This window comes from Phaenicophaeus curvirostris, chromosome 6 (assembly GCF_032191515.1).
Source record: "Phaenicophaeus curvirostris isolate KB17595 chromosome 6, BPBGC_Pcur_1.0, whole genome shotgun sequence".
Taxonomy (NCBI): Eukaryota; Metazoa; Chordata; class Aves; order Cuculiformes; family Cuculidae; genus Phaenicophaeus; species Phaenicophaeus curvirostris.
Window position 1 is genome coordinate 9,566,132 of NC_091397.1, and position 16,474 is coordinate 9,582,605.

The following is a 16,474-nucleotide window of genomic DNA, read 5'->3' on the forward strand; positions in this document are numbered from 1 at the left end:
GTAGGGAGGCTCTACAAAGGGATCTGAACAGGCTGGACCAATGGGCTGAGACCAATGGCATGAGGTTTAACAAGGCCAAATGCCGGGTCCTGCACTTGGGGCACAACAGCCCTGTGCAGTGCTACAGACTAGGAGAAGTCTGTCTAGAAAGCTGCCTGGAGGAGAGGGACCTGGGGGTGTTGGTTGACAGTGACTGAACATGAGCCAGCAGTGTGCCCAGGTGGCCAAGAAGGCCAATGGCATCTTGGCTTGGGTCAGAAACGGCGTGACCAGCAGGTCCAGGGAGGTTATTCTCCCTCTGTACTCGGCACTGGTGAGGCCACTCCTTGAATACTCTGTTCAGTTCTGGGCCCCTCACCACAAGAAGGATGTTGAGGCTCTGGAGAGAGTCCAGAGAAGAGCGACAAAGCTGGTGAAGGGGCTGGAGAACAGGCCTTATGAGGAGCGGCTGAGAGAGCTGGGGTTGTTTAGCCTGGAGGAGGCTGAGGGGAGACCTCATTGCTCTCTATAACTACTTGAAAGGAGGTTGTGGAGAGGAGGTAGCTGGCCTCTTCTCCCAAGCGACAGGTGACAGGAAAAGAGGGAATGGCCTCAAGCTCCACCAGGGGAGATTTAGGCTGGACACTAGAAAAAAATTCTTCACAGAAAGGGTCATTGGGCACTGGCAGAGGCTGCCCAGGGAGGTGGTTGAATCACCTTCCCTGGAGGTGCTTAAAAGACGGGTGGATGAGGTGCTGAGGAGCATGGTTTAGTGTTTGATAGGAATGGTTGGACTCATCATCCTGGAGGTCTTTTCCAACCTAGTGGTTCTGTAATTCAAAAGCATGTTAATTTGAGGGGAGGAAGGAAGAACAGAGGGGAATGCAAATATTTACAGCAGCTATTGACAGGATAATTCAGGATGCCACAAAGAATTTTTTTTCATTGCTTAAAATAAAAGAAATAATAATAAAAAAAAAGCAAAACCCCACTACAAATTACACTTTATTGAAAACAGTAAAAAAAAAATAATCTTTCTACAAAACATTCAGTGTAACATTTCAAACAAAGGAAAAACACATAACCACTGCTTTTCACAAAAAAAAATTCAACCCGGCTAATGCAGCAAGTATTTGCATTTAGTTTTGTAATACAGCAAAGTATCCACAACTAATAACATTATAAAACATATTTCTGTATGACCTAAAATAAACTAGGAAGGGTTTGGTGGGGAGAAGGTATGTACAGAGAAAATTGTTCTGATTGCAGTAACACTAATAGCATAATTTCTCAGCTATATTTTGCCTTGGTCCAAGACACATCCATGTGAAAGGAACATCCAAGTTGTTCAAGCCTGTAGTTTACAAAGCCTTAAGTACAAAGTGGACCAAGGGGTGACTTTTAATTGCATTGAACATCTCGCAGCCTCGCACACAGTCAAGACTGTGCATAACAGATTTTATTTTTGTCAACTGAAATATTAACTAGTAACACTACAGTGAAAGACCTGAAAGTGCATGACAGAAGATATCCACGGCCGTTGTCATAGTGCCATCAGTAGCAACATCCACAGAAGCACTAGCTCAGAATTGAATTTTGATGGTCACGTCACCGAATTCCAGGTGAAGCTGATCCCATCTGACAAGATGGCCAGCAGCAGTCTGAGATTATTCTGTTTCCTCAATGTGAATTTTAGACTGAAGCTTCATACAGGCAAATAGGAAACACACATTGCTCTTAAGTAACACAGTGTTGGGTTCCATACCCCATGAGAAATAGTCTAACCATACTTTTTTTGTTTGTGTGTTTCATACCTGCTAAGGCTTCAAATCCATGACTCAACTGTATCTTCATTTTCTATCCATTTGTATTAAAGTAACAGAAGTCAGGCCAAATAAAACAAAAACACTCTGAAATCTACCTTTAAAAATTAAAAGTGGCTCAGCTTTGCTTTAGGGAGGAGAAAGTTACCTGTGCAGATTTCGCAAATCTGATTTTGGCCCTGACTGGGAAAACTTATGGTTGGGTGAAAACAGAGGTCATGCACCAGTTAGTTTTCTCCTTCGGGGTTTTAACAGATCTATCATATACACAATACCAGTACCACCATCATGCTGCTTTTCTGGATTTTACATGGAGAGAGAAGGTCCAAAACATGCTCATACACATGAAATACAAAAGGTGGAAAAAACACACAAGGAGTTCTACCTTGGCATCATGCACAGTCTGAGTTTGAGCTAAACACGAGAGACACACGCGTACTGCTGACAGATTGGAACGATGCATCTCTATATCCAATCACGTAAGGCTGCAAGGCATGTCAAAAGCTGCAGTCTTACTCCACAAATCACAAGGAAGAGAACTGAAGAGCAGTCCCACAGCACATCAGGTACCCTGGTGTAACTGCATCAGCACGGGCTGTACAAGCACATTCTTCTCTCACTGAGAAGTGGGCCGGATGCCACACACCACTGAAAGTTAAGAGCACATGCATCCACAATTATTAAACCATTTCCATTTCACTCCTAATCCAAACTTTCATGAGTTCTTGGTAATTTGTTAGAGGACCCACTCTAATGACAGAATTGTTTTAATGGAATCTAGAGGTAAAAAACAGATCAAGTGCAAATGAATGAATAAATACTAACATTTTCACAATGGAAGAACGTTACTAAGTAGGGAATAGAAATATATTAAAATCAGCGCAAATGCCCGGCTATTTACATCTACACAAGAACTGAATACGCAAGGAATGCAAAATAAAGCACTCTTCACAAACAGAGCTTCATCCAGTGATGCCGACTATAAAATTTATGTAAAGGGGTGGGTAGGGGAAGCAACAGCCACACTTGAGGTTAATATACAGCAAACATTTAGAAGCAATTTATAAGCAATATCGCAAAGTGCTCGTGTTGGTACAAATGAATAGTTGGATACCTAAAGCCTTTAAGTACTGGGATTTCCTAATTCTTATGTTTATGTGAGGCCTTCACACAGATACAGCTTCTGAATAACTTGGATTCAGATATGTTAGGGTTTTCAACATTTATGGGATATTTCTGACACTATCCCTTTGACTGTTTTCAGTCACCTTATGTTATTTCTTAAAACATTTAATGCTACGTATATAAAAACAATAATCTGTGAGCAATAAATGAAACTGAAAAAGTTACTTAGAAAAATATGGTAATGAATATAGAACAAGCAAGCATCTTCGGGTTTTCTGTTACCAAGGAAAAGCCACCTTCAAAAATCCACAGCCTTCTATAAATTTTAAAGTCAAGGATACTCTTGCACTGTGAGACTGTTTTTTAAAAGAACTTAAATTCTTTTTAGTGCTAGTGAATTACTGTTGTGTTTGGAGAACACACAGTTAACTTTTGTATACCAATGATATCCATGTTTCTTCTTTCTCTTTGTAAGGAGAATTTGAGGTGCTTCCTATTTAAGTTCCCTGCTGATATACATCCTGATATATGATAGTTTTGTTCTGTTCACATTTTGCCTCCCTCAGGAAAGGTTCTGTTATGAACATCAATGCTACTAAATAAGATGATGCATAACTTGAAAACATGAAAAAGGAAAGCAAGCCAAGATGTCAGATGTCATCAAAAATCAGACAGATTTAGGGAAAAAAGTTTCATCAGTCTCTGAATTTCATGAATTTAAGGACTTAAAATGTGTTCTTGGAAATACAGAATTTTAAAGATTGACTAAAAAGAACATAAAACATACTGTCTGCACAGGTGAGCTCCATGTCACTTCCCACTCCCTGCCACAAAAATTATTGGGAACAATGGGGATTCTGGAAGTCACATTTAGTGTTAATTGCCTACCAGGTCTGTTCTCCTTCCCAGGATTCTGACCAACATTGTCAGGCTTTAATTGTTCAAACAATACTTGCAGGAGATCCTCTCTGGATGAGTTCTGGGGGCACATGGTTCTATTCAGAACCATGCAGCATTCTCGAGGCAGCAAGAAGCTATCCAAACACAGAATGGACTGCACAGAAACATATGAGGAAATCCTGAATTACTTCTTAGTCCCAACAAAACAGAACTGAAAGTGAAAAGCTGCAGTTCAAGAACATGCACAGCTATCACCTGGGAACCCTGAGAGTCTGCAATCCCCGAAGTAACCCAATTCAGCACCTAGGACTGTGCAGACAGACACATCATGAGCTGATCTCCTCGCAACGCGAACAGAAATGGAGCATCATGACTTCTTATGACAGCATCAGAGACTGTATGCCTGAGCTAAGGGCACTGGGCAAGGCAGAACAAGGTGGCAGAGATTATCTTGGACACAAGAGTGCTTTGGGATCCGTGCCAGGACCCACTGGGTGATGGCTGTCAGCCATCCCTTGCTCTCCCTGAACAGGATAAATTCAAGAGAAGCATTTTTGTAAAGTTCAAATGCTGTTAATGTGCCTGAAATAACATACCAGCTCACCAACAGTAAATCCAATATTGAGGAGCTCAAGACTTTGGCTCCTGAAAAGTAGGGGGTGAGGAGAAGTTAGTTGTTTTGAGTCAGTACTAGAAGAATAACAAAAACACTAACACCAGCGGGGAAGGGATCAAATTTCTAGAAACCATTTAAAGGTTCACAGTTCACATCAATACTTTTAAACAAAACTAAGCACATTTCTTTTTAAAGAGGCTTCCAAAAAGACCTCAGTGTATTAAGCGTCCCTGTTTAAATGACTTCACCTAGATTTGAAAAGCTGTTATATTAAAAATCAGGGTATATGTAAATCAACAGGATTCAGTTATCTTCCTATATCTGGTATTTCACAACTGTAGATGCTGCTTAAGTCCACCAAGCATAAGGGTCAGCAACTGTACGTACACCACCTCAGCCCACCACGCTTCTGGAAAGCAGGAAAAGAAAAAGGAAAATAACCTAGAACACACAAAATTCAAGGAAGGTCACATGGATGAAGAAGCCAACTGCTCTTTGTTTCTACCGTACTCCTATTTTAGATAGTAAATTCTTTCAGAAAAGGGCCATCTTGTCTTTACCACAAAGCACAGGTCACATCACTTGAAGAAGCCACCAGCTGCTGTAGAGGCGTATAGGCAAGCAGGAGAGACACAGTGGGGCAGAGGAGGGCTGCAGCCCCCTTTGTGCTCATCACTCCCACTGGCATGTTCACCGGGTGCTGTTCTGGAGAAAGCACCACTACAGCGGCCATTCGTGTTTATCCTGTTAACAAACACTGCACGAGCTCCTGTCTGCACAGGCTCGACTATAGCAACAGCCAAGCCTCTGTGGTACTTGAGGTGGTACTTTGGAAGCAGACAAGGAAAACAACTTGTCAAGTCCTTTAATTTCTATGACAATAAACCAGTCAACAGGGTAAAAAGGTATTGGAGGAACAGGGCCAAAGATAAACATCACATTACAGACAGTAAACAAAGCCTCCTATGAACGAAAAAAATCTGTTACTCCTACAGTAACCAATACTACTACTTTTTAACTTAAAGGGATAAGTATATGTGCTTTACACTTTGAAATCCCATAATAGTCCTGCCACTGCATTTAATATTGTGCTACTGACACAGAAAAAAAGCCAAGAAACAGCTAACTTACATGTACTTTACATCTACTTTTTGGTCTTGTGTGGTATCTAGTTGAAGATGGAAATGTTTATGTGCTTTTTGCCTCCTAAGAAGCGAGGCAGATGTTCATGTTACTATGATCAGCTGTATATACCTTGAAGGTATAGACCACCTGACTCTACATGAGTCAAAATACTAGGAATGTATCGTCAATATCCATTAATGAATTACCAGTTGCTTGTATTTAAGTGACTACACGCTTCTGTGAAAAGTACATAGTGACCTGTATCTTACACACAGTATATTTGACAGTAGCATTTTATCTGCAAAGAAGTTTTGCACAAGCATGTAACTTTCAAGGCCAAAGGCTATTTTAATGTGGACAGTGTCACCATATAAACAGCTGATTTTAAAACAAAACACTGTCAGGAGTTGCACAGGGTAGTTCTGAATTTCTTGTCCACCTTGGAAACCACGCAGCCTCTTAACCATCCTTCATACTTCAGTGCAACACCTTCACTGATGTAGGCTTAACGCATACATCTCTGACTGCAGAATCCAGCAGAAGGGATGGGAACAGGCAAAGCTGCTCTCTTTGAAAGAGAGTTCTAAAGTCTTGCCTGAAACTTGTGTGCGTATCAGCAGGAACTCTCTCTGCTCAATTTACATAACTGCCCAACTCACTTTCAGAAACCAAATACACATTATAATCCCATCTTCTGTCGTCTCAGGTCACTGATACCAGGACAATCATCTCTCCAAAAGCATGAAGAGCAAGACCTATGCTGGTTCAAACTCCCTATATTTATTCCTTAAATTCACTTTTTCAGTTTGTCAGAGTGTATTTAAATAACTGTTTTATAGTTGTAATAGGAATATTTTAAGAAAGCTAACCAGCCTCACACATCATAATTCAACAGCCCCATTAAGAGATGAGGACAATTTTGGTCACACAATCACTTGCACAGAGAAGTGGATGCATTGCAGTTATTTTTAACTATAATGCTAATACATAAAAAGCTACAAGCTCTGAGAATACCTGAAAGATGCTCCTAATAACAAATCTCCCAATATTTTAAATGTAAACACATTTTAAAAGAACTTTTAATTACAGCTCCCTGTTCTTGGTTGCAGAACTTTCACTCAGATAAAGATTTCTCACTAAAATGTCAGCATTAAACTCAAGCAACAGAAAAGATGCTTGTAAATCTTAGTGAGATCAAGCAATTTTACTTTGTCTTCCAAGACTCAGTACAACACATCAATAGGCAGTTTCATAAGCCTTGAATTTATACTAATCACAAAAAAGCAACTCTCTAGCATCATATTCACTACAGCAGTATTTACATTATGCCCCAGTTCAAGTCAGAAAAGGCAGCCTGCAAAAAAAAACTTGAGAAGTCCTCATGTATGTTGGAGCTTGATTTCTGAAGCACTCCAGGGAACAAAAGAAAGCTCGCATTCACACACACAGCAATAAGGTCTACAACAGCCCAGGGCAGTCATCTCAGGAGAACAGCCAAAAAGTTTCTGATGCAAGGTTTATCTGATTTTGGAACCCCACTGGAGAGGTAGCTGTCACCACCTGATCACGAGCCAGACCTCAAACTACAGAGAGATACACTTGTTTTACAGAAATTGGAAATAAACAGGGATGTTATCTGACTTGCTACATGGTGGGCACACACAGAATGTGTTCCCATTTCAATCCGAAGATTGCTTGTGGCAGAGCAGGACAAAAGGGCAATCAGGCTTTGAAAACTTTGTCAGGTTTTGGTTGGTGGGTTGTTGTTTTTTTTGTTTACTATAAACTGCTTAAAGGATTCCTAAGGCTGCAGTAATGCTAAGAAAAGTGATATCACCACCCACTGATGCCATCCTGAACCTAAGGCCTCTGAGCAGTTAAACTGTAACACTGCAGAAATTCATACTATCAAGGTTGAACACACAGGTTTTACTTACCAAGCCACCTATGTCACCTCTATAAGCTTAGTATTTAATTTATGATATCTACACATATAGGCCTATATACATGTTCATGTGTACATTAAAAAACAGGCTAGTGAAAGATACTAGATTATGCCAGTGAACAGAAGTCCTGGTAACTATAGTATAAATTCAGAGAAATTATTTACTTCAAATTAAAGATTGTAAAAAACCTGCAATTGCAGCCTCCTAGGCCTGTGCTACTTGCATTAATTACAAGTACTGCTTACACACAGTAGTTCATAAAGAATTTTACAGGGATGTACTTGGTAAGGGTAAGTGATCTCCAAGACACAATAGCTTACAGAACTGTAAGAGTTGTGACAGGGGGTCTACACAGCTTTTTACAAAGCATACTAGGCTCAGATTTAACGCTGAAGTTAACCTTCATCTTATACTTCATTCTATTTGGTAAGACATTGTCTGACTACCAGTAAAGCAACCTGGCATTTATAGCTAACAAATGAAAGCTGAAAACGCTGGCCTTCCAAGAAAGCTTTGTGACATTAGACTACAAACAGCCTACTGCATCCAGCATGAAAGGAACTGTGATCTCTACCAGTTACTTTCATTTTTAACATGTTCTTAGTGGAACTGTTTGTCTACTGTCAAGGATACCTACTCCAGGTAGTTTGCATTTCCAGCAAGGGTCATGTTGGGCTTCAAGTGTATCTTTTTTTTTAACCAAGTCCCAAAGTTATTCTTTATAGCTGTGTCTGTATAACACAGGAGGTACTATGCATTCAAATGGTAGCAAGTTACATCTAAAGATGTGAGACAAATAAAAAGGAATGCATTATTCTCTTCAGCTTCCAGTCTTCAAGGCACCTCCTGCGTTAACTTCCTGGGAAATAAACAAGCAGACCAAAAGTTCACTGGAAAGAGAAGACTGATATACCTAACTTCCTCAGAAGCACACAGCATGTTGGGGAAAAAAATGAGACAAGGCTGGACCCAAATTATCAACAAATACAATCAATATAAAAATGCTGATGAGATGACAGGAATGCCATGAGGTTGGTGTTTTCAACTCTTTTGATTGCAGGTGATTGTTAATCACAGTGTTTTCTGATGGCCATTTGCAGACGGCTTCGTCTCCGCTTCTCTTGGATTGTTTGACAGATGAAGTTTACCTAATCCTGCAAAACATCACACAGTCAGGAAAAATAGATTCTCCATGTTTCACGCATACAGGTATTCAAAATACCTACAAACCAAATCCTACTTTGTGATTAAGGACCTCACATTTGCACGAGCCCAGAACTGACATTTCAGTTCAGGTAAGAATTAACTACGGGAATTACCCTCTGGTGTGTTAAGTGAAAAAAAATCCATTACAATGAACAAACATGGAAGCCTAACTCCACAATGTTTAAATCAGACTTAGATGTTATGAATCAACAGATACATGCAATCCCTTGCTTTGTCAACCAACAAAGACCAAAAGAATTACCTAAAGTATTTCTTTTAAACTATAGCATCTTTCTGAAAAGCACCTATTGCTGATCTTAAGATAATGTGGTCATCACCTCTCTAAGCTGTTTTTGTCTAAAAATATTTTTAGGTCTACATCAATACTAATTTGTTTATCTCTATTTCCAGGCATTTGTTCTTATTGCCTAAGTCTCTACTGTAAGTGCCAATTAAAGTCACCCATACTGCCCCATGCCAGTAGTGAAACTCCTCTTTTTTCAGGGAGAGGTGGGGAAAGATGCTAAGTTTAACCATACTTTATTCACAAGGGGCATAATATCAGTCCTTCCTTGCTTTCTCTAAAATTAAGGATCAAAAATGGATAAGAGCTTCTTACTCACTTAGCACAGACTATTATATATTATTTTAATAAAGCAGCATAATGCGCCGAGTTGAATTTCTCGCATCGCTGGAATTCCAAAACCGACTGCACTACTAAATAAGCAAGATCTACTCAACACTATATTATCTGTAAGTCCCAATATTACAGGAATTCTTTTGCTCACAGACCTAAAGCAGGGATTTACCTTCCACTAATTAGCTCTGATGCTCCTCCACTCTAGTCCTCAGTGTCACAGTTTTCAGCATGGGGAAGAAGTGAGCACACAAATTTTGGTGCTCATTCTTTGAATTCAACGTGACAGTTTTTAAACAGACACTGTTTGTTATGCATAGTGCTGAAAAACCCAGGTGGTGTAAGGAACCCACACTCCTCAGAATTTATGAATCTCTGCTTGTGTCGTATGCAAACCTTTTACCAATTAGTTTGGTTCTCCATTTTGAATCACAGTATTTACAAAATCCCACAGTATGTGACAGCAACAGGGCAAAAACAATTCCTAAAAAATCTAGCAAAAAAAAACTAGAATAGTGCCATTCAGTGACCACTATCCTACTGCACCTGCATTTATATTTGTTAATCTACTTTCAACATATACCATATAATTTATTAAATGATATGTTTAATACAAAGTGCCATGAACTCTCTTTTACATCATTCGCTTTAAGATAGAAACTTTCAACTTTCAGCAGACCTGTTGCTATAAGCCCACACTGACTGATGTTAATTTATTTCCTTTAGAACTCTGCAACAGCCATTACATTATACACAGTAATCCCTTTACAGTCAAAGCAGCTGCACAAAGTAAAATAGGATTATGCAAGTCAATTGAAAGCGACTAATCAAGGTCTTCTCAAAAAATGACCTTAACTAAAAGCTGGGGGATAGTATCAAACACATCATACTCATACCATGTATCTGTCTCGATTAACAATGGAAGTTCTCCGGGAGATCTTACAGCGACCTTCCAGTACCTGAAAAGAGCCTACAAGAAAGCTGGAGAGGGGCTATTCATAAAGGCTTGTGGTGATAGGAAGAGGGGCAATCGGCATAAAGTGGAGAAGGGCAGATTTAGATTAGATATTAGGAAGAACTTCTTCACCATGAGAGTGATGAGACACTCGAACAGGTTGCCAAGAGAAGTTGTGGATACCCCATCCCTTAAGGTGTTTAAGGCCAGGTTGGACGGAGCCTTGGGTAACCTCATCCAGTGGGATGTCTCTGCCCATGGCAGGGGGTTTGGAACTAGATGATCTTTAAGGCCCCTTCCAATCCTAATTATTCTATGATTCACTGGAAGTATCTGCAGCATAAAAGTCAATGAACAGATTTACACACCCCTGACCCTCTAATCTGTTTCCCCAGAGCATCAAAACTCAGCATGGAAAAAAAATAAATCACAGGATGGCCTATTTTAGTCCTACACTATTGGTCACTTTTTATTTCCCTATTTAGTAGGTCTGATTTTAACTCAATCATCACCAGTAGAAGCGCACACTAGGAAGTACTCAGATTTTGTTTACCAGGGTCTCAACTCTAGAAAGCAGTAATTGGGGAAAACTAACCTAAGTATCTTTCAGGCACTACAATGAGAATCCACAGTTATAAACACTCGAGTTTCACCATTAGGCCTCTGAATTTAAGCAAACACTACTCTAGGGTTCTAAAGAGGTAGGAGTTTCGTTAATTAGTAAAGATAAAACGTAGTAACTGCACAACTACTAAATACATACATTTTATCCTCTTAGTATCAGATGTCTTTCAAGCCTTTCTTCGACGGTCAAGAAACATGAATCCACAGTTTGAACAAAAGTTTGATTATAGTACAGTTTTTATTCAGCCAGTAACTAAGATTCTGTATATTCTGTGAAAAGATTTTCTGGATGTGTAGTGCTCAAAAAAAAAAAATCACAACAAAGCAGGTAAGACTTCCACTGAACTATTTTTAGGGAATTAATATGTTGCTTTAAACAAAAAAGAAAAAAGCCAACCCACACACAAGATCAAGTTTTATTTTGGAATAATTTCTCAGCAGCAATGAGACTGTTTCTGTGCTCTCAAAAGGCTGAAAACATAACTGCAGATCAATATCAAAAAAGTTTTCTGTGAGTTATAACAGAAGAAAGGAAATGTTCAAGTATAAACTAAATTTCCAGTGCTATATTACCTAATGCCTTCAGGAGCTCTTCTCGCACAGCAGAAGTGAATTTTCTGACCAGACATAATGTTGTCACGATAGCAAAGAGCAAGTTGTAAGATAATACAATATAGAAGTTTCCCAGCCAGTTAAACCTTCCGAAGTCTCCAAGTAGATCAAATCTGGTGATTCCTGTTAAAATTGCATAAAAGATTTGCATCAAAATCTTGATTATATGTTTAAGACACACAAATTTAATTGTACTGCTTTTTACATACGGAAGCAAAATTCTTTCAGACAACACACTGTAAGATACATGGGTAAACACAGAAGACGATCCCTTAAATCATTTTTCCCTTCATTAACCACTATAAAACTGCAGGATACACTTATCAACCAAAACATTGAAGTTTCCTGTTAAAGTGCTTGAACAATGCAAGTTGAAGTAAATTATCTATTCTAGATAAGAATTCTGCTTTAATAATTTCAATAAATATAACTAGGAAAAAATTAGTATCAGTATGACAATTGCCTGAAATCTCAGTTTCTATGAAATCCTGTCTACTCCAGAAAAGGATAAAATGCACCGTGGGCTTCTTATTAAAATACCAGTAGCAAAAAGCCTTTTCACAAGAGATACATCTTACAGCCAGAGCTAAGCCTTTGTAAGTGTTTTTTTCCAAAGCCACTGCTTTTGGAATCAAAGTTTAAAGACAACTTTCCAACTGCAGTTTTTCTCCTAAATGACCCCCACCACTACAGCCATAGAGCAGTTGCACAGAAGCAAAAGAGTTTGGCTGAAAGATAGTGCTGACAGTCCATCTTCACAGTAGACCTCATAATCCTGACACCTGGGCTTTGTGCTGATCAAAGGCTACTCAATCACTTAAAGGTGAGCAAAATAATCCTTCCAAAATGTGGAAGTTTCTACAAGTGTCCCAGAAGGCAGAAGAGGAAGAATGATCAGTTTTTCCTTTGCCAGGTCTACATCAAGTACTGCACTGAATAAAGGGCAGAATATTGAGATGACACCCAAGTAACAGTTGTCTAGGACCGATGAGCCACTAATATTCAGAAAAAAACCTTTGGCACAGATGATGTCAGAGTGAAGTTCCCACAGCTGAGAATGACACTGTGAAGGAATGAAGCTTAACTCATTCCAGAACGAAAGTGACAGCAGAAAACTAGGCATTCAGAAAATAGCTCTGGTTCTGAAGCTCCTGGAAGCAAGTTTTCTATGACTTTATTCTAAAAGGGTTTGAGGGCTTTTAAGAACAATGACTTCAACAGTGACAACAAATGAAGAGAGACAGAATTAAGGGTCTGTTACCTTCATTTCAAGGGTAAACCTGGCACTTACCTAGCACACTGTACCTTGATACTCAAGATTTACAGACAGTTAAAAGGTATGTACACTTCTTGTACTCAGCATCAGTCAATTAAATAAAAACAACAGGGGAATCAAATATATTATATAAGAAAAATGAGAAAATGAAAAGTTTCAAAGGATAAAGTAAAACAAAACAAAAAAAGAGGCAGAAGCTGATGAAAATAGCAAGAGAGGCAAGGAGAAATATCCCAAAAAGCACAGGCAGTCTGAGGACAAGAAGCAGCTGGCTGACTGAATCAACTGGTGAACAGGTGAAGGAATTGCTTTCAAACTTGAAGCCAAACAAACAGTGGCCTTAAGAATATTTTCAAAGAAGCAGGGAGAGGTTTAGTCAGACTGCAGATCTACAAGGAGATTGAAAGGAAAGTTTGAACACACAGGCTACCAGATATTTAATGGAAAAGAAACAAAAAAGGTAGAGCAGTGGGTAAAGAGGTTTTTGGAAAAGCAAAACTACCCATTGACCCAAAGGGGTTCCAAAGACTAGCTAAGCAATGGAGCAGGCGTTATCAGGAAAAACGAATATGAAAACTGGCGCTTCTGGTAGAACAGGTAGGAAAAAAATATTGTCCACAAGTCACATACATTTTCCTTGTATAAATAAAAAAAGTCACAGTACCATTTTGGAAGCTTGTGGAAGGAAAGGGTTAAACAGCTTTTGTTGACTTTCCAACAGAATTACCTACTCAGCCCACAGAAAAAAGATCCCAATATGGCTATGTGAAACAATTTTCAATTATCCAAGCAGTAACCGAACCACATCTCTATTTCTAGTGGACACAAATATACATCCAATAAAACTAGTAACAATTTACCAAATAAAATATTAAATAATTGTTCAGGTAATAAAAGAAGGAACACTATGTTTTTAGACTGTATATACAAGTAAGTGTTATGGTTAAGTTAATGGCGATTTAAAAACCAAGAGCAGAATTCTAGGAACACTTTTGTATATCAGAAAATGCAATTTTGTTTGCAATTCCTTGTTTCTCTATTGCTGGCTATTAAATACTCTGTTGCCAATTTTTTTCACAGTGGTTAGCAATGTGGTGCTGGTGGGAAACTTTGAGGACTACTAAAAGGCTGAGAAGGTCTGGAAAAGATGAGTTAACTTATTTTAGCACAATAACTTATTCTTTTAGAAGTCAAAGAAAGTTTTTAGTAAAATGACTGATTAGAGACATCCACCACTTACACATTTAATGAAAATGCTAAGAAACACATGAAAAGTTTCTCGTATTTCTATTTTTAAAACTTGAAAGAGGTCAGTACATGTATTAGGTAGCTTCTGCTTTTTTACCTTTCCCATAACGTTGAAGTCTAGTCTTTTCTGTACAGTCTAGAAACTCACTTTTTTAATCGGGTGAAAAGACTACGAATCTGCTTAACATATTTATTTCTTTTCACCTATTCAGTGCCAAAGGGCGGTAGGATGTAGTGCAACACATGTTGATAATTTTGCAAAGCACCACATGACTCACTGTACTCTAATACAGTCCATTAATCCTGTTTGGACAGCTGTGACTGTGCATTTGTTAGCTCTGTGTTAATTGTTCCATCTTTTTTCTTCTTTTATTTATCACTATGGCAAAGTATTCAGGAATTTCATTTGTTAGCCTTTTTTTTTAAGAGAGTTTTACCATTAATCTGTTTCCTATGAGACAACAATGCACCCAGCATGTATATTTACCTCCACAGAATCCATTTATTATTAACTGTTAATCTCACAGATGATTAACAATGACTTTTTTTTTTTGAACAAATTATGAATGCTTTAACTTAGTGGTCACAATGCTAACATTAAAATTCTACTCTGAAACTAGTTTTTCAACAGAATATCTTGCACAAAGTGCTAAAATTGACATCTTTGATCTTTATAATACTTGTTATATTTTAAAACTGTACTACTTGAAATATTCAAATTATTCTTTTGTATTATTGTGAAGTTTTACTATAGATTCTTAAAACAGAAGTTCTAGAACGTGTATTTTAAAATTCAACCCTCCAAAATGCGTTACAGGGTTTTTCTTGTTTGTTACAGAAATGATAAAGTAAGTCTAATATCTCATCATCTGTAGATACACATAGCATGAAAATACACTGTAGTTTAATAAAAAATGTTAACCATTCTTGATATGACAGGATTCTGGCTGAAAAGAAAATCAGCTACAGAACTGCTGGATATACATTATTGGTCTGTGGGCCTGAGCTGAAATGCCTAAGCTTGTACTCAACACTCATATAGCCCAAGGTGAAGATTTTTGGTTTGTTCCATTTAATGTTCCCAATGAAATTCACATTAGCTGCAACTATTCTGCATACTTAAACATGTAACAGCCCTGCGATCTAACTTCAAGAATTTAAGCTGAAGATTATCTAATTAAACAAAGTGAAGAAACAAACCACTTTGTCCTTCCAACTGGTCAAAATAGTTTCTCCACTTTAAATGCTGCTGCCAATTCTTAACAATAAAATTAGAACTTCTTCAGTTCTATTATGCTGGCTTCTGAATTCATATATTTGAAAACTGAAGTAACAAAGAATGCAAGCAGATTATTTCAGGGAAAATGAAAGTAGCCTGGTATCACTGCTGCTAAGAAAACCTCACAGAGTCATTAAATATTTTTACTTGAAAATTTTTTACCTGAAATTCCCAGATGTATTTTTTCACAAAAACTGAACACTGTCATTTCACAATGAACATGAAACTATTTCATATTGCCCCAAGCAAGCAGTCTCCATATCTAATCTTCTCATTATCTCCTGTTTTAAGTTACAAAATTTGACCTGTCTTTTTACAAATATATATTCACTAGAAAATGCTTTGCATCTTTTCTTTAAAAGTTATGTTCTGCAGTTCATGTATATGGAACGTACATTAAGCAGCTCATGTTGGTGTGGAAAACAGGGCCACATTTATATGCTACTTCTACTGAAAGACATGGCAAATTAAATACAGAATATAGAAAGTTCAGCTACAGGCTGGGTTGTTTTTCTTTTTAATCAATTAAATACGTTTTATCACAATGTTGCATATGTCCCTTTCACTTACCCAGTGTCCTTGACATCACTGGCAAAGCAGAACTCAGCACCAAGATTGAGACACAGTTTCCAATGATCTGTTTGAAAACAAAAAATATCATTTAAATTACATATCAGAATGATGAAGGTAAAAAAAGAAAAAAAAAAAAGGCAAAACAGTGGTCAAGATGAAAAAGAATTCCTGAAAGTTACATTTTTTCAAACTGAACCTAACAGAACTTACAATATTTACTTCTGTCACACTTCTCCACATGCTGTGACACACGATAAAGGCAATCCAAGGGAAGAGTTTAAAAAAATCATTTGCTTTTAATCAGTGTTAGGTATACTTAGATTCAAACAACTTCAAGACTGTCATCCTGCAAAGCATCATATGTTTACTTAATTCCTGCAAACTTTTTATAAAAGAACAGTTCCATGGGTTTAGAATAGATGACTGATATCAGCTTAAGCTTTGTGTGTAACTGCTTCCAGGATTAGCATTATTTAAAAAAAAAAAATTACAACAAAGAGCTTCCTTTCAATTGAATGCCTGTTAACTACTTTAAATAGTAAGAAAAAAT

General features: G+C 38.0%; 1 protein-coding gene across 2 annotated transcripts in view; it reads right to left on the minus strand.

Annotated features, from left to right (window-relative positions):
* Positions 1-966: 966 nt before the first annotated feature.
* Positions 967-16,474, minus strand: part of LMBR1 (limb development membrane protein 1) — a 79,793-nt gene continuing 64,285 nt past the window's right edge. For both annotated transcript variants that reach the window (XM_069859308.1, XM_069859307.1), the window contains 3 exons: positions 15,922-15,988; positions 11,510-11,671; positions 967-8,668 (listed from right to left, as the gene is read on the minus strand). In XM_069859308.1, the coding sequence (XP_069715409.1) occupies positions 8,586-8,668; positions 11,510-11,671; positions 15,922-15,988 (312 nt within the window). In that variant the 3' untranslated portion in view covers positions 967-8,585. The remainder of the gene's footprint in view (positions 8,669-11,509; positions 11,672-15,921; positions 15,989-16,474) is intronic.